The 18,868-nt window shown below is 43.8% G+C and overlaps 1 protein-coding gene across 50 annotated transcripts in view; it reads right to left on the bottom strand.

Annotated features, from left to right (window-relative positions):
• The window catches only part of LOC146820883 (uncharacterized), a 1,936,624-nt gene that overhangs the window by 481,823 nt on the left and 1,435,933 nt on the right, over positions 1 to 18,868 (bottom strand). For all 50 annotated transcript variants that reach the window (XM_085611721.1, XM_085611696.1, XM_085611722.1 and 47 more), the window contains one exon: positions 9,307 to 9,354. In XM_085611721.1, the coding sequence (XP_085467847.1) occupies positions 9,307 to 9,354 (48 nt within the window). The remainder of the gene's footprint in view (positions 1 to 9,306; positions 9,355 to 18,868) is intronic.

The raw sequence follows: 18,868 nt of genomic DNA, 5'->3' as shown, positions 1-18,868 counted from the left end.
GCTGACTCGCCGGCTGGAGGTCCTGAGGTCTTGAAAGGTTCTGCACCGAACAACGACTACTGGCTAAGAATGGAACAGTTAATAACTGCGATCTGTCGCCCTATTTGCAATAGACTTGACTCTCTGGAAAACAGACTCTTAAATCTGGAATCAATGCTGTCTCTATTATCTAGGGCCATGGGGTCAGAGGATAGAGGGGGATCTAAAGAAAATGCTGCTGAGACTGCTTATTCCGCTCTAAATTCATCTAATGCAGTGGCAGATACAATAGAACATCCCATTCCGTTGAGCCAAGTTCCAGCTCTAGCTAATGAGTTCCATATAGCCCCGTGTGTTCTTCCCCCACCATCTGTCGCAGGGAATCTAAGGAGCAGAAGCCCCTTGCTACTAGCATCCCGCTAAATGAGCCAAGTGGCACTGATCATACCCCACGCATCCAGTCAGGGCCCTCCCCCGACTTGAATCTACCCTGCTTGAACCTTCCTCCTGAATCTGCCCTGTACGCGGTGGTCCTTGCCGGTGTCCCCTCGCTGAGCCATGGATCAAGGGAGTCCTTCTTTGATTTAAAGAACAAATGCATGCATTGGCTAAATTGCAACAAACCGCTCCCGAACCAGTGTACAAGCGAGTTATTATTCGTAAGGAGGATAAATTGGGTAGGTAGCAGACCAAAGGATATCCCGGGCGATTACGTAGTAATAAACTTCAGGAATCCTAACACTGCCATGTATATCTGCACATTTCAGTCGGGTCCCTATTCTAGCTCCCACACAGCAATCAGAGCCCTTCCACTCACCTATTTCTACCCGGGACCCCAGAACTGTGGTATTGATGCCTCTTACAGGGGGAGGGTAGACAGAAGGAGAATTGGTAGGGTTGGACTACCCCCCCCCCCCTTGCTTCACTAATGGAATTCAGATCTTTGACCGACCCGGCCCACCTCCGCTAGAAGCTTTCCAGCACACTAACAGATTTAGTACCCTCGATCAGGTGGACTGACGTCCAAACTGTAGTGCTCTGAAGCCCAATTCAGTCTTGGGGGGGCGGAAAGAATTGGTAGACTTGCTAAATGGGATTGGGCAGGAAACCCCGAGTAGGTTAACCAACTTACCACTAAACACAAGTCCCGTTGCTGACCCGCCTCCCAAAACAACCAAATTAAGGTCGAGTTTCTGCTTGCTCTCTTGGAATGTGGCAGGTCTCAAGAACAAATTGACGTGCGAAGATTGGGGCTCTTTTATAGACAATTTTGATATCTGCCTACTGCAAGAGACATGGGCCTTAGAAAATTTTCAAAGAGCAGGCTTTGCATCTTTTAGCACACTAGCAGTAACTGGTGGTAAGGGCAGACCTTCCGGAGGCCTCACTACCTGGGTGGGTCTCCACCTGGGCGCTTCGGCAAGACAACTCAACACCAACCTTGATGACATTCTATGTGTGTTGCTTGAGCTGCCTAAGAACACCTATTTGGCTATCCTAAATGTTTACTCTAGACCTTCCCGGGGTGGTCGGGAATCCACGGTTATAGAGCAGCTAAACAAATTTATCCTGTCTTTGGATCCCGGATACTCTATAATTGTGGGCGGCGATTTTAACTGCCAATACGAACCACTCAGTGTGTCAGTCCTAGATGATCCATCTGCCGAAAACGAATACCGGAACATCCCCGATCCGATGCTCCCCATGGTCAAAGCCTGGACCCCTTTGGTCCTTCGGATCTCGGCTCTTACTCTCTCATTATCTTTGAGGGCATGTAATGGGAGATTTGACTCTGATAGACCAGGTCGAGCCACCTTTAATAGAATCGGACAAACCTCTATACTCGATTACATTCTCATTCAAACACGATCATGGGACATGGTGCTCGATTTTAATGTGATTGAACGCGTTGACAGCGATCACAATGCTTTGGTTGCCACATTCAAACCAGGTATCTGGGGCATCAGTAGCACTAGTCAAAACACCATATCACCTACATTTGCGCAACCTTTAATCTTGCGCAACAATGGACGAAGGGTTAGATGGCCCCGTATTGTTGCAAGTACAAACAAAATGGCAGAGATCTATCGCCTCGCCCTACCCCATCTTCTTGAAATGTCTGAGGTTGGTTCAAATCGAATTAACACAGAACAGGTGATTGGACCCACAGGTATTCACCTACAGCTAGTGGAAAAACTCTCGAAGGTGTTTTGTTCGCAGGGGAATGCGAGGCCCCATCTGCCCAAAAGGAATCTGTGGTATTCTGCGGAGTGCAGGAAATCAAAGAGCGATTTGCTCTTCGCAATCAAAGCCTTGGACAAAGGTAGAATAAAATCTTTGAGGGCAAGGCATAAACAAACTTTAGAAAGGGCTAGAAAGGCATGGGAGGCCGAGACATGGGAGGAGCTGAGGTCAACTCTGCAGGCCAAAGACTTTAAGGGTTTTTGGACCATTGTTAGTACGGGTAGGAAAGCACCTGGTACCACCTCATTCCCAAATATATCCGCAGCGGTATGGGAAGTTCATTATGGGGGCCTCTATTCTGACCCAAATGACAACATACTACCTATATCCACTTCCCCTACTTAACTTGCTTCTCAAGCAGAAGCCATTTTGGTAATAACACCAAAGGAGGTGGAATTGGCCATACGCCTGCTGATACCCAACAAAGCGCCGGGATTGGACAAAATCCCTGGCGACCTCTATCGCTCGGAACCAAAGATCTGGGTCCCGTACCTTTGTGCTCTATTCAACTCTATATTGATGGGTGCGGAACTTCCAGAGTCTTGGCTTGGTGCAGAAATCGTTCCGATATTCAAGAAAGGCTGTCCTTTACAACCTTCAAATTATAGGCCTATCAGCTTAATTGACATCACACAAAAGCTGTTCAGCCGCATAATTCTGGACAGATTACAGTCCTGGGAGTCGGAAAACAACATCCTAAGCCTTTTGCAAGCGGGTTTCAGAGAGGGCATTTCCACTGTTGACCAGATCTTTCGACTTCAGATCATTCACTGGAAGACCATGTATCTAGAGGGTGGCAGCCTCTACCTCATTTTTGTTGATCTGAGGTCGGCATTTGACCTGGTACCGCGAGAAAAATTCTGGATATTGTGAGCAGACTCCACAGGAAAAATTTCGCCCAGGTCAGATGTGGAAAACATGGCGACCTGTCCTCCCGCTTCCCTGTAAACCGTGGAGTCCGACAAGGATGCGTGTTGGCACCCACGCTATTCTGTCTATACATCAACGGGCTCATTAAACACCTGGAGGGTATCCGGGATACAGATGCGCCAAGACTCGCCACGGGCCTGGTGCCAGCGTTGATGTTCGCTGACGATACTCTGTTGTTGTCCCGAACGTCAACTGGCATCCAGCGCATCTTGGATGGCTTTGTGGATTTCTGCGCCGAAAGGGGCTTAGAGATCAATTTAGCTAAAACTAAATTTATGATTCTCAACCCCCCCAAGCATACACGGCCTAACCCAGTTCTGAACGGCGTATACCTTGAGCGGGTGACAACGTTCAGTTATCTGGGGATTATCCTGCAAGAAAACTTTGGATGGGGGGGACAAATTGCCAACTCTGTGTTGAAACTTGCCCAAACCACTGGTGGAATCTCACAAGTATCCAGAGGCTCGGTCTCCAAACCAGTGGGACCAGCGATTGAAATCTATAGGACCCAAGTGAGAGCTGCGTCCATCTATGGAGCAGAATTGTGGGGTCATTCAAGTACAAACAGTCTAAGTAGGACTGAAAATTCTTTCGTGAGGAGTTTGTTGGGTTTACCGTCTAGCTCCCCGTTGATCCCTATCAGGATGGATCTCGGCCTGATACCTATGGACCAAGTGGTAATGCTGCGCCCACTAGTATATTGGAAGAGACTTTGGTCGAATGCAGAGCTGGGTCCTTATCGGGAGGAATTTATGGGGGTTTGGCCCCTATTAAAGCAAAAGAACATTCCCTGGTTGAGTTTTGTTAAGGATGCCTGCATTAAGATTGGTCTACCCGAACTATGGACTTCCCCAGAGACTTCGTGCCCGGCCCTACCAAAAGCAAAATTGGCCGAACAGGCCAGAAACCATAATCTCATGTGTTTACACGAATGTGCTGAGTCCGGGAGGTTGACGACCGAGTTCCTACAAATTAAAGACAATTATAGGAGAGAGGAATTCCTAGATCTGGTCAGTCCCCCGGTTGCTAGGAAGCTTTACTGCCAACTGAGATTGGGATGCTTGCCACTTAGATCGTTTACCTCCAGGTGGGCCTTAAATATTAGCACCGCCTGTCCGGCTTGTGGCTCTAGTCTGGAGGACGAAAAACACGTTTTCTTTTTTTGTCCTATCTCTCATATTCAAAGAAAACGTTGGGTTAAGCCCATCTGCATAAATCTTGGTTTTAGAGAGTGTGAGCATGCAATGAGAGTCCTGAAATATGATACCCAAGCCCCAATAGTATTTGCAGTTTCCCGGTTTTTAAATGTTATGTGGCTAAAACGCAGGAATTTTTATAGTCCTACATTGAGTTCTGATCTCTTTGAACGTTACGCAATATTTTATAACTGTGATTTAATTCGCCTATTTTATTTGTGTATTGTGACAACTTATGCTGCTTTTATGGCCTTTGAGCCGAAATAAAGATTAACAATGGAATGGAAAAAACTCTAAAATCAAAACTGAGATTGCTACAGCAGTTATATGAAAAAAGAACAAATTCACTTACAACACAATCCTCAACCTAAGATTGGCCCCAAAATAGCTTTTGTTTTTACATAAACACATAAATGCAACCAGTGTGGAAACAACATCCTTAAGTTCTACGACAGGGCCTTGATACTCAAGAAGCTATACTAATTGATGCCCACTTCCACATCACACATGAAGTTAAAACTTCATTGGCGGGCCACATAATTCTGCATGATCACTGTTGATAATACATTTGATTAAAGATCAGACCTTATATCCCATCAAACAACTTAATTAATAATTCCACCCACATGGTGAAAGGTTGTACTTGCTGGAAACTGAATTACAATGCGTGAAAGCTCTCATCCTAATATTGGGGTCAGAATTGTCAGGGATACATAGACCCTGAGCCAATATGATTCTTCCGCTTTGGCAGATTCTATGGAAAACCTGATTTTGTGGCTTTAGCAGAAATGTGATTTGGGCTTTTACCACAGATGTTAGAATGCATCATTGGATAATAATGTTATGCTCTCTTACAAACTGTAAAGAATGATTAGACACTTCAAGCCAGAAAATATCTCATAATGATGTTACTCCAAGCTTGTTCTAATTAAGGGCGGGTGGAGTACGTGGAGTGGCACTCCGCGGAGTTCCACGGAGTTAAAAAAAAAACTCTGTGGAACTCCGTTCCTCTCCACTCTCTCGAATCCCACTTTCAATATAAGTTAAAAAAACCACTTACCTGCTCTCTGGCATCTCCAGACTGCCAGAGTTTGCAGCAAGGATGAGGACGGCGGTGAGGAGAAGAGACCAAGGTGAGGAGGAGGGCAGCTCAGAGACACCAGGGAGCAGAAAAGTGTTTTTTTTTAGTTTGGGGGTGGCGCAGGGGCTAACTCTGCTCCACCATGAAGTTGGAGTTTTGCCTGAACTCCGCGTTCCTAATGGAGCGCAGCGTTTGCAAAACTCTGCAAACTCCGCTGGCGGAGCGGAGTTTGCCACCTGGGGTTAGTTTTAATTTTTTTTGTCTCAGGTCTGAACTAGAAGTTAATAATGATCAAAGAGGGTAATACTGACAATTGCCATTACCTCCTGCTTTAGCACAACCCTTTAAATTAAGTAGTTGGTTCAGGGATGCTGAGACATTTACTTCAGACCATCAACTACATTAGAAAACAGAAATATGATAAAGGCAAATTAACAGCGTTAAATCAAAAGTTTAAGTAAGCAGAACACCAGCGTATTTCATTATTGCCTTTTATGCAAATGATCACACAAAAGATATTAAGATTTTATTCAAGTCCTTTGCAGTGGTATGTGATACTGGCAGGATGAAAACCTGAGTAAGACTATGGGAAAAAATGGAATACTGGTTTAATAATGCAACAAAGTGGCACTTTAATAAAATGAAAGTATTGATTGCGGTTTGAGGGTAGGATATACCTACAATTTATAACTTGAAATTCCTAAAACTCACTAATGCATGAATTAGGAGATTGGGTGTAATAATTTCTTAATTAATTGGACTCTGTTTTAGATCATTCAAATTAAAATTTTCAATAAGATTTTAACATATATACAAACCCTAATTACTGAGGCTTTTTGGGGGTATTGAGTTTTGGTAATACCTTAATTTCAATCTGAAAAAAATTTAAATGAATATCTATTTCCAAATTGGAACATCTATTATCAGGTAAGGCTAACTGGTATTATAATGAAAATATTGAAGGCTTTATTTAGAATATGACTGATGTGTGACATCCTCAAAGAATTGGTGGCTGTCCCATCCACCCTGCTTAGAGTGCATGGAAGTCCTATGCACTATCCTCATAAACAACATCCACATCTTTTTGATGGGTTCCTCTCAGTCCCTAATCTCTATATCCACCAATATGTCATGTTGTGTAATGTTTTGTTATGTTATGCTATGTTATGGTATGGTATTATGTTATGGTATGTTATCCAGGCTCTTGGGCAGGTGTGCGGGAGTGTGGTCATCAGGGTGCCTAAATGAAGACCCAGGTCTTCAGCTTCTTGCAGAACTCAAGAAGTGAGAAGGAGGCTCTGATGTGTTGAGGCAGGTTGTGCCATGTCTTGGGTGTGATGTAGTAAAACAAGTGACCTCCAGTCTTGCTTTTGCAGATTCGGGGAATGTGTGTAGTGAGACAGAGCGTAGGTGTCTGGTTGGTTGGCGAAAGTGTATGCAGCTGTTTTTTTAGGTATTTTAGTCCTATGTTTGTATGGCTTTGTATGTGTGCATGAGAAGTTTGAACTGGCTTCACTTGGTAATGGGGAGCCAGTGAAGCTTCTTCGGGTGCGGTGTGATGTGGATGTGGCGTCGGAGGTTAAGTATGAGTCTTGCAGCAGTGTTCTAGATGGTCTTGAGTCTGTGTAGGAGTTGTTTGTAGATTTCTCAGTAGAAGGTGTTGCCATGGTCTGGCCTGCTGTTGATAAGTGCTTGCGTGACAGTCCGTCTGATGCTCTGAGGCAACTATTTGAAGAACTTTTGTAGCATGTGTGAGATATGGTAGCAGGAAATGCACACTGGGTTAACGTAGCCATCGTGTGGAGCTTGTTGTCTAGGATGATCCTTAGATTTCTTGCATGACCTGTGGGTGTGGGTCCTAGCCTCGACAGCCACCAGGTTGAGTCCCATGGGGAGGCCTTGTTGCCGAAGACCAGTACTTCTGTCTTCTCCCAGTTGAGCTGCAGGCAGTTGGTTTGCATCCAGACTGCTGCCGTGGTCATGAAGTTTGTAAAGTTGGTACTGGCGGTGGTTGTCTTGTCCGTCAGGGAGAGAATGAGGTGGTTGCCATCTATGTAGGAGATTATGGTGGTCATGTGATAGGATCATGTTGGCAAGCGGTGTCATGTATATATTGAAAAAGGTGGGACTGAGGGACTAATCCCTGTGGAATTTCGGATATCAACTTCTTTGTCTCTGATGTGAAGGGTGGCAGTCTGAACCTTTGGGTTCTTGCCCTGAGGAAGGAACAGATCCATTTGAGGGTGGATCCTTGTAGGCCAATCTCATGAAGTCTTTCTATGAGAACTGTCAAAAGCCACAGAGAGGTCGAGCAGAATGATGGCCGCTGTTTCTCCTCAATCCAGAATGATTTGAAAGTTGTCTGTGGCTGCGATGAGTGCTGTTTCGGTGCTGTACTTCTTTCTGAATCCTGATTGAGCGCTGTCTAGAAGATTGTAAAGTTCAAGGAGGGTTGATAGTTACTTGTTAGTGGCCTTCTCAATCCCTTTGGCTGGATAGGGGATGAGGGATATGGGTCTGAAGTTGCTCAATTGGTTTGCGTCGGCTATGAGCTTCTTGAGGAAGACATTGATTTCTGCAAGTTTCGATTCATCAGGCCAATAATCAGGCAGTTGGAGGGCTGCATCTGATATTTTTAGGCTCACATTATTTTGCCTCAATTTGCTGGAACCAAATCTTTTCATCCAGCTGGTTTGCCTTCAGGTGTGTCAGTTAGATTTTTGACCAATTTAGGGGAGAGGGTGTACCCTTACGGATAGAGTGGTTGACCTCGAAGCTGGAGAACCGGGTTTGAGTCTCGGCAATGACGCTCAAGGTCCTGTGATTCTGGGTAAATCACTTAATCTCCCCCTGCCTAACAAAAAATGAATGTGTATATATGTAATAAAACTGGTGCTCATGTGAAGCGCTCTGATACTTGATATTTTCGGGTCTAGTTCGTGCTATATAAAACTCTATAAAAAAAGATTTTACATATATTTGACCACCCGGTACATACTGATTGATTTTCCGCATACTGATGCTGCATAGCGTGATTTTTAGTGCTACGATATTTCCACCACAGATCTGCACATCAGAATGGAGGATATATTGACTGTACTAATTGCTTTCATCTGTTCTGAAAAAGTCAGTAAGTTGCATTTTTCCATACACAAATTCCACCACATATTATAGAAAAATGTGTGTGAGGAAAAAAGTGTGCATTTGCGCCCTACTTGGTAGAGCTATTCGTGCATAAACCCTGTTTTACCACCAACATGAAACACATAGGAATATATTTACCTTGGCAATTTATAATCTCAGTATTACATCCTAAACCAACTTCTGATTTATGTGACTTGAATAGAGGATGAACAATTTTAAACTGGTCACTGGACAATTATGCATTCACATTTGCATTGGCTTGCCTCTACAAAATGACACAAGCAGCGATACATTTGTTGTAGAAGGTTATATGTAGTGCCTAAAAACTCGTTTTTTCACTGACATATCAGAGCTAATGCTGGTGGAAATTGCATGGTAAGCAGTACTCAGCCACCGGTGTAAAATATGTAATCTGTGTACAGGTGAACAAGTTAAACTTTTACGCAATTCAAGTGGAAATTATATTTAATAGCAAGTCGAAGGTGCATTACATGTGTGCAGGAGCTGTATTATGGAATCACACCACCCCCAACCTGCTCCTACTTAGAGGCACAGAACGGGTTTTTAGCTGATGACACATGAAATATTTTACAGATATTCACAGCACCAAACCAATCTAGACATTTTATATTAAGCAATACCAGTTGTAGTATTAATAGAGGGACATACACATTTTCCAGGAATTTTATACATTGAGAAAAACACTGTTTATGAAAATAAGGTGATCCATACCCTTTCTTTCCTTTGGAACCACTTTCTCAGGTTTTACAGTTTTTTCCTCTAAAAAGAAAGCAATGAAGCAACTGATTAGAACTTGCTATGTAAAGAATACAAAATAGAAATAAATCAGTGGCACCAATCTCAGTACAAAAGCAAACACGTATTAATGTCTTGCATTTGAGATGCAAAAAAACCAGTCTAAAAATGCTTACACTATAAGAATATATTTGTGATTGTAATTAGAAATGTCTCTGTTGGGCAAATGCAAATGAATAGAGTGAAGTGGGTACACAATGAAGACTCAGTCTGTGATGTGAAGTCGGGCTCCTAAGTCTGGTGAATTCACTGAACACATCTGATAGGCTTGGCTCAACGTAGGTTGATTTGATGGAATGGTGGGGTAAGTTATGGTGTGAGTTGTCTGTTGTTTTCCATAACGGACAAATTAATACGGTTTATAGGTTTGTGTTTGCTGAACAATAAGTAATCCTTAAATGTAGTTTTGCAGTAATTGTCCGCTTTTCTTTTATGATCTTCCTCATTCTGCAGCTTTGTACCCATTCTGCACAACCCATGGCAGAGGGTAATACGGGTTGGCTGAAACTTCTTCTGTTGAATGCTATGCAGTATTGCATTGTACTGCACTGTATTCTGTTTGTAAGAAACTGGGTTATTGGTTCAGGGAGGTGGAATCCCCACTTGAGCAACAACCACAATCATCGTCAAGGTGAACCACAAAAGTTACTAAATTAACCTGTGCTTAACCCTCTGGTAGCTTGGCACAAAACAGTCAGCTCACATTAGAGGCTATGTGCAAAGTACTTATGCAGCACTCAAAAAGTAATACAATGAAAATACAGTACATGAAAATTCTAAACCAATTTAGACAAATAAAGTAACTTTGAATAAATAAATCCAAACAGTAGAGCCAGAGACCCCAAATTGCAAAGTTTTAAGCGGAAATAGTGCCTAAAAATGCCAAGTTCCACTCCCAGTCATATGGTCATGCTACACCATGGTAAAATCACAAGTTCAGGCTGACAGTGATGGAGCACAGACCGGATATAGGGTCCAGGCTAGTTCTGCTAAAAAATGTTACCTTCTTAAAGTCCAGAGCAAAGAGTCCAGTTCACCTTTTTGACCTATTACAGCTGTGGCACAGCTCGAGAGGTCTTTTAACTTTATCCTGCTATTTGCACAGTTTTAAACTCTACTTGCATTACTCACTAACATTACCTTGCATTTTGTGTTGGGGGACTAACTGGTGGAGCTGTGTTCAATGCTCCGGGGGCATTCTCACCCATTTTACTTCCTGCTCGGTGGTTAGCGGTCCAGCTCTCTTCCTCACGCTGGTTGTTACCGCGCACACCCAGGATATAAGGGGGCGGACCACGCGGCAGCTGGCGCACCTAAGGCAAGCCTGTCTGTGCCTTTCCGCATCCGGATCGCAGCCAGCGCCAGCTATGATGCCCACGAGGACCCAGCTTTGAGAATTGTTTGGTCCAAAGAGCAGCTACATGCCCTTTCTGCCTCCAGCTGCCCGGGGCCTACATGCCTGGACTTTAGTTCAATGGAGGGAAATGGGTTGAGTTCTTACGAGTCCTACTGTAGATCATGCACCTTTAAGCTTGTGAAAGATGATTTGTCAGGGGCTGTGCCTACTGGAACATCCAAACCCCACCCAAGGCCCACCATCAAGGCATGTTTAGTGAACTGTAGATCTCTTCCAAAGCATGCAAACTAATGCCTGGGACATGTTGTTTTTAACTGAAACCTGGTTGTGAGATAGCTCCAACCCGCATATAGATTTAGCTATACCTGCAGGATATAGAATTTACAAGGTGAATCGTGTTGGAAATAGACTAGGAGGTGGTCTAGCCGTGATTATAAGAGAGGATTGGGAGATCACGTATAAGAGTATAGAAAATACAGGTCAGATCGAGGCTTTGTCCTTCTGCATCAAACTCTCTAAAGCCGCATCAATGGCTGGACTGCTGGTCTATTGACCTCCCAATGCCCCAGCTGCCCATTTGTTGAAGCTCTATGACGTTATTGTGGATCTGTCACTCAAATACTCTAACTTTACAGTCCTTGGGGATTTTAATGTTCATATGGACAATGTCAATTGCCCCTTAGCTGTCCAGCTAGCTGATACCCTAAAAGGGTTTAATCTGACTCAGAAGGTAGCATCACCTACTCATGTGGCTGGCCATATGCTTGATTTGCTTTTTTACCAATGATCACACTCTACAGACAGGGAATCCACTACCTATAACTTGGTCTGATCATTGGTTGATTCCTTTTAGTCTATTATGGGTCTCCTGTAATATTCAGACTAGTCCTTTCTTGGGGTTCAGGAGAAACTGGAAGAAGATTTCCTTTCAATTGATGGGTCGTGAGCTACAGGACATCCCTCTCCATCTTACAGGTGACCCTAGCCAGGATGCGTCAACATTTAACTGTTGGGTCACCTCAGCTCTCGATAAAATTGCCCCGATGAGGACTACGAAATTGGTCAGGAGTAAACCGTCAGCCCCTTGGTTTACTGAGGATCTCCGTATGGAGATGAGCCTTTGAAAGAGGCTGGAGCGTGCTTGGCAAAAACAATATGAGCCTGTGGCCAAAATAAGCTTACAAAGTAGTGCAAAGGAAATTTCACTGTCTATAGCGCAAGACCATCAGAGATTTTGTCGCCAACCAGATTAAAACCTCTGACAACTCCGTGAAAGAAATTATTTATATAGTCCAGGGTTTTATTAAACCGCTTGCTCTGAAGAGTACTATTCCTTCGTCAGCAACTCTTTGTGGAAAGTTAGCAATTTTTTTCCAGACTAAAATTCAGGATATTTACTCTTCCTTCTCATCCTTGGGATCACCAGATTTACCTTCTCAGTCAATGGGTGGGACAAGTATGTGGTCGGTCTTTCGTCCTTTTGGTTTAGAAGCATCTTTGGGGGAACTCAAAAAAATAAAGTCAGCTCCCCAGCAGACCCTTGACAGGCCAGATTCTTTAAGCTATTAGCCCCCTGGCTTGTCCTTGCTCTGATTGCTAATTGGAACTCCTCGTTGAGGACAGGGATTTACCCTACTAGCTGGAAAAATGCACTTGTTAAGCCAATCCTCAAGAAGGAAGATGATGATCCAACAGAGGCCAAAAGTTTTAGGCCAATCTCTCTCCTTACTGTCCCAGCTACAATTCTAGAAAAGGAAGTCCAGAAACAACTCTGGGACTTCCTAGAGTCGAATTGTCACCTGCACGACTCCCAGTCCGGATTTAGATCCGGGTATAGCACGGAAACTGCTTTGCTGGAGGTGGCAGAGACCATTCGTGAAACCTTAGACCAAGGAATCTGTGCAATGCTGGTGCTGTTGGATCTTTCCGCAGCTTTTTATATGGTGTCACACAGGATTCTCCTAAACAGACTGAAAGGTCTAGGGGTGACGGGTACGGTTTGGGCCTGGTTTTGCTCTTTTTTAGAGGGACGCACTCAGCAGGTGACCCTTCATCCCCATGTTTCCACCTCCAGCCCCCTTGTGTGTGGGTTCTGACAAAGCTCGGCCTTAAGTCCAATACTCTTTAATGTGTATCTCATCCCTCTTGCGGCAATTATTGAGCAATATGGGGTGATGGTTGTCTCGTATGCTGGTGATACACAACTGGTGTTCTCTTTTAGAGATCACAGCGAGACGGCGTTTGTCAACTTTAGGCAGAGTCTTCAGAATATCTCGTCATGGATGACTGAGAGCTGCTTAAAGGTGAACACAGAGAAGACAGAAGTCTTGTTTTTCAATCAACCTACTACTCCACGGCCAGAGCTCTGGTGGCCGGCTAAGTTAAATTTGCCCCCTCTTCCTGTTGCTTCTTCTGGGAATTTGGGCTTCAGGTTTGACGCACAGCTGACTGGCAAAGTGCAAATCGCCCATGTCTCTGGGCAATGTTTTTGGAAGTTGAAGGCTCTACGGAGCTTCCTCCATTATCTGCCTATGGACTGTAGGAAGACCGTGGTGCACGCATTAGTCACTTCCCAACTTGACTATGCGAATAGCCTTTACCTGGGGCTTCCGGAGTATTTGCTCAGATTGTTCAAAACGCGGCGGCTAGGCTTGTCTGGAATGTGCCAATGTGTCACCACATGACCCCACATCTGCTCAGACTACATTGGCTGCCCGTGAAAAGAAGATTTGAATATAAAGCACTTACTTTGGCCCATAGAGCAATGAATGATACTGGTCCACAGTATTTGAGGCATAGACTTCAAAAATACAGTAAGAACAGAGTACTCAGATCGAATGATCAGAATTTTCTGGTCACTCCACGATTTGCGAAGGCCAGAATTGGAGGCCGGGCCTTTGAAGTTAAAACCGCGACATTCTGGAACTCTATGCCTGAACATTTGAAGAAGATCAATTCGGAATCCAAGTTCAGGAAGGCCTTAAAAATATGGCTCTTTGTACTTCCCTAAAGCTCTCACTCTCTTGATTCCACAAATTGGTCATCTGCACTCCTAGCGGCGGGACACCTCCGTCAGAGGTAGCCGTGCGCTCTATAAGCTGCAATAATAATAATAATAATGGTGGATTAGGCCGCGAGGAGAAGGGAGAATGCGGCAGATGTCAATCTCTGTAGCTTGAAGATCCTGTAGAACGTCATGGGCGCTCGTTTCTGGAGCATTGCGTTGGCTGTCCCAGTGGGCTGATGAGGCTGTAGAGTGAAATGCAAATCTCGCATTGCCGGTCGTCACTGGATCTCGCTGTATCACGAACAGTCAGGTTCGCCTAATCTTTGCTTTGGTAGACGTAGCACGTGGTAAGATCTCGGCTAGAACAGGTTCATTTTCCATAGTGAAGAACCCAAACCTTTAGGATTTCTCCTTCTTCTTCAGAGGTGTGTACTCTGATGCTAACTGACGGCCCAGGATCTGGGGAGCCTCCTCTTGGAGATCATGGACGCACTATAGCAGAAGCTAGCGGGGCTGAGGCAGGTCCAGTTGCAGCAGGTCAGCTAGGGCAGTTGCAGGGATGCCTCTGCAACTAGTTTTATCTCTGTATCTCTGACCCCTGGAGTAACTTCAAGTAGCTTGGGATGAAGGGAGCATTCTCAGTCTTCCTTCTCAGACAGTAGGGCAGGCCTCAGGAAGCAGGGCAGTTCTCTGGCAGAAGGGCCATTCTTCTGTACTATCCACAGTTCCAAGAGTGTACTGAAGAGTTAGTCTAGGGGTCAAATATTTATACCTGGTGCCAGCTTTGAAGAGGGGGAAACTTCTACACTCCTCCCCACATGTGGTTCTAGAATTCTATTCCTTCCCCTGCCCTGGCTTTAAGCGGTCTTAGGTGACAATATACTAATGTGAAGCCCTTTCCAATGTGCTGAGGCAGCCCCTTTGAAGTGCAAGTGTGCTAAGCGACAGATCCATCCATCTTTTAAGAGTGGCTCATCCTGCCAACATTCAGTCCCCCTTTGTAACACTGTGTGGGAGGAATACACAAAGGTCAACTGCCAACTGCACCTAGTCATGTGACCTAGGATACAGGCTGCAGGCACCAAATGGTTAGGTCAAGAAATTGCCAACTTTTTAAAAGTGACATTTTCAGAATAGTGACTTAAAATCTGACTTTACCATTAAAAGATGTTTTAAATTACAAGTCATTTGAGAATAAATATGACATTTCTACTGGTTGCCAAGCAAAGGTTAGCACTTATTGAATGTAATAAGTTAACCCAATGGTATCCAGTGTGAAAGATAGGCCTTCAAGTGGTGAACATCGAATTTTAGAGTGTTTTTCACTTCCAGGACATGTAATATTTAAAAGTACATGTACAACTTTTTATATGCACTGCACCCTGCACTAGGGCCAGTTTAAGGTCTACCCTAGGAGTGATACATATATTAAAATGGAAGCTTAAGGATTGGCAAAGGTTTTTTTGCCATGTCAAAATGGCAGTTTAAAACAGCAGACATACTGCAATGGCAGGCCTGAGACATGTTTAAAGGGCTACTTAGGTGAGTGGCACAATAACTTCTGCAGGCCCACAAGTAGCATTTCATTTTCAGGACCTGGGTACATGTAGTACAGACTTCTCCAACGAGTCGCTCGCCAGCTACCTGATAGTAGCTCTCCTCTGTGTAGCCCAGCCTATTAACCTAGAAGTTTTTGCTTGGTTGAATTATTATATGAATACCAAAACTGAGGGTTTACATTTGAGAAAAATATGTTTATTTTCAGAACTCATGAGCTGATATTCGGGAACCAATTGCAGAATTTTCAAAATATATTTAAATTAATATTTGAGTGATACATCATGTGGCAATGGGGAGATTGTTTACAAATGTACTTTCCTTGGTCCCAGAGGCATTGCTGCTATGCCTGTTGTGTATTAGTCATGAAGAGGCATTTCATATCGGCACAGTTGTTTTTACAATACTGCTTGTAACATCGCCTGATGCACTGTGTTGATCACTGGTAGTAATCTTGCATATGGTGGCAATTAATGTAATCTTGTCTTATATGGCCACTGTTACAACACTAATAATCTTAGTAGCTCACATTGAGTTTTATGAAATATAAGTTGCTCCTATTACAGAAAATGTTGGAGTCCCCTGATGTAGTACCATTTTGCTAGGGTCTTATCGGTAAATTAAATGTGTCAATTGGATGTAAGCTTATTTTACCATGTTTGGAGGAGTGAGCACAAGCACTTTAGCACTGGTAGCAGTGGTAATGAGTGTAGAGTCCTAAGGCCAACAAAAACAAATTCAGAAAAACATGAGGAGGGAAGACAACATTTTTAAGGGTGATCCTGAAGAGAAGGACAAGTCCAATGGGTCCTAAAGGCTCATGGGACAGGGTGTTTTGTATTTAAAAAGTGGGACATGTGCATTTAAGTTTTACATGTCCTTGCAGTAAAAAACTCCTAAAGCAGTTTTTTACTGTTTTAAGGTCTCTCTCCCTTAGACTAACACTGGTTACTACGTGCTAACTTGTGATTGGGACACTCAACTGAATTGCAATTTGAAATCCTTTTTAATGCTGAAGTCGCCTTTTTAAGTTGCATTTCTGAAAAAGGCCACTTTTAGAATGTCTGCATATTCTTGACCCAACTATCTGTGTCTTCTGCCATTGTCCTGGGTGACATGACCATGATTGGCTCTGCTGTTGGAGCTTGTGTATTGCTTCTAGACAGGAACACAAAGGGGGCTAAGTTGTGGACAGGTTGGGCCATCCTGACAGAATGACTGGAAGGAGCTGTACCCAACCCCACTTACACTTCAAAGGGCTTCGCCTCCTGCATACACTAAGGAATCTGACACTAGGCCTGCCCTAACATTTGTCACACCCAGATGGTTTGGAGCATTGACAGCGGAAGAACTTTCCAGCACCAGATGTGGGAGTAGGACTAAGAGTTTACCCATACAAATACTGACACCAGGAATAAATATCAGACCTCCAAGGCAACAGTCCTGGACCTGTGGAAGTTACAGATGAAAGCTTAAAACTGTCCTGCTCCTTAAAGGACCGCTGTGCTGTCTGAGAAGGAAGACTGAACCTCCTTGACTTCATCCCAGGATAACAAACAAGACTCCAAGGGTCAATTGGCTGACCTCCTGTGTGAGCTACATAGACACAACAAGCTTCAGAGGCCTCCCTGCAACTGCCCCGCTGACCTACTGCAACTGGAGCTGCCTGAACCCCGTAACAGAATCTGCTTGAACTGCTTTCCTCTACTGGAGTGAGTCTATGATCCACAAGAGGTCCAGGCCCTTTGGATGGCTTCAGATGGTACTCCTCATCACAAAAAGGTGAAAACCCTTAAGATTGGTCTCCTCATGAGTCTGTGGCAGGACATTGCCACCTTCTATGAACACCAACGCGAAGTTTCTATCAAACCTAGTCTGCACTGACAGCAACCACCTACAATGATGGCAATGCAAGAGTTCCACTTCGCACTACAGCAATGGCAGCCAGCCGTGATTGCTATTGAGAAGCTGCAGCAACGACCATCCACTAAGCCCAACTGGCTTTCATTTTACAGCAGCGACAGCCCACAAAGCCCGGTCCACTCTCTGTGCTACTGTGGTCTAAGCTTGTGATTTTCACCCAGTCTCACAAGACCAGATAATCATGAGTGATGCTTTGTGCTTTTAGGTGATATACTTACGTAAAATCTTTGAAATTACGTATCTCCTGGTCTACATGGTCCTGGTTTTTTGTTGTTTTGGCTTCAAATAATTTATTACATTTTGAACAATTTTTCTACATTTGTGTGGGATTTTTCTTTTCTTGTGTGGTGTTTTCACTTTATAACTGTTTGTGTGCTGCATAAATACTTAACACATTGCCTCTAAGTTACACTTGACCGCTTTTGTGCCAAGCTCTGACTCTTGACAAAGATTGTGTTTGTTGCTGGGAAAAGGTTAACACCTCCTCAACCGATACCCCAATTTTTCATATTGGTGTTCAGTGGTGAGAATCATTACTTGTGCCTGTTCAGTGCCGTTCAGTGATTTTGTGTAACATTAAATCCCATATAAATAACTTGATATGAAGTTCAACCTCTTTTTAAATTCTCCTTGATTGGCATCCTTTGCATTTTCCAAATTCACATCTAGTCCATCTGACTTTATGTATCTGTGACTCTGCCTGCTGAAAGCATGGGGCCTGATTCACAGAAGTAATCTGAGACGAAAGTCTAACTTTACAACGTTCGGCATTCACAAAGGGCATTTACGAGTGGTAAAGTTAGACTTGTGGTCTAAGTTTAGACCAAAAGTCTAACTTAGATGAAAAGTCTACCTTTACTTCTGCTAAAGTTAGACTTTTGGTCTATGTGTAGACCAAAAGTCTAACTTTACTCATACTAAAGTTAGACTTTTGGTCTAAGTTTAGACCAAAAGTCTAACTCAGACCAAAAGTCTAACTTTACTATTACTAAAGTTAGACTTTTGGTCTAAACTTAGACCAAAAGTCTAACTTTAGTAGTAGTAAAGTTGGACTTTTGGTCAAAATTAGACTTTACCATTACTAAAGTTAGACTTTTGGTCTAAACCTAGATCAAAAGTCTAACTTTAGTAGTAGTAAAGTTAGACTTTTGGTCTAAGTTAGACTTTTGGTCTAAACTTAGACCAAAAGTCTAACTTTAGTAGTAGTAAAGTTAGACTTTTGGTCTAAACTTAGACCAAAAGTCTAACTTTACTACTCGTGAATGGCCTTTGTGAATACCGAAAGTCATAAACTTAGACTTTCATCTCAGATTACTTCTGTGAATCGGGCCCAGCAAGTTTGGGCTCAAAAACCTAAAGTGCTACACTGTGGCTCAGGGGATTCTGTGAGGACAGCAGACTTCCAGCAACCAAGGGCTCCTAGAAGCAGAAGCTCCAGATGGTCCTCAGGGCCTGGTGGGAGGCCCACCAGTTACAGGCTACAAGACATGAAGAGGAGGATGGGGAGGTGGACATTGAGGAGGAAAAGTAAATGGACGGGGAGAATGATAACCCTCTGATTATCACTCTAAATGAGAGAGTGCACTTGTCAGATTGAGGGATGGCAGCTGCATCCCGGTCCACAACCTGTCCCC

This window comes from Triturus cristatus, chromosome 6 (assembly GCF_964204655.1).
Source record: "Triturus cristatus chromosome 6, aTriCri1.1, whole genome shotgun sequence".
In the NCBI taxonomy this organism is placed as follows: Eukaryota; Metazoa; Chordata; class Amphibia; order Caudata; family Salamandridae; genus Triturus; species Triturus cristatus.
This window is presented reverse-complemented; position numbering and strand designations above follow the sequence as displayed.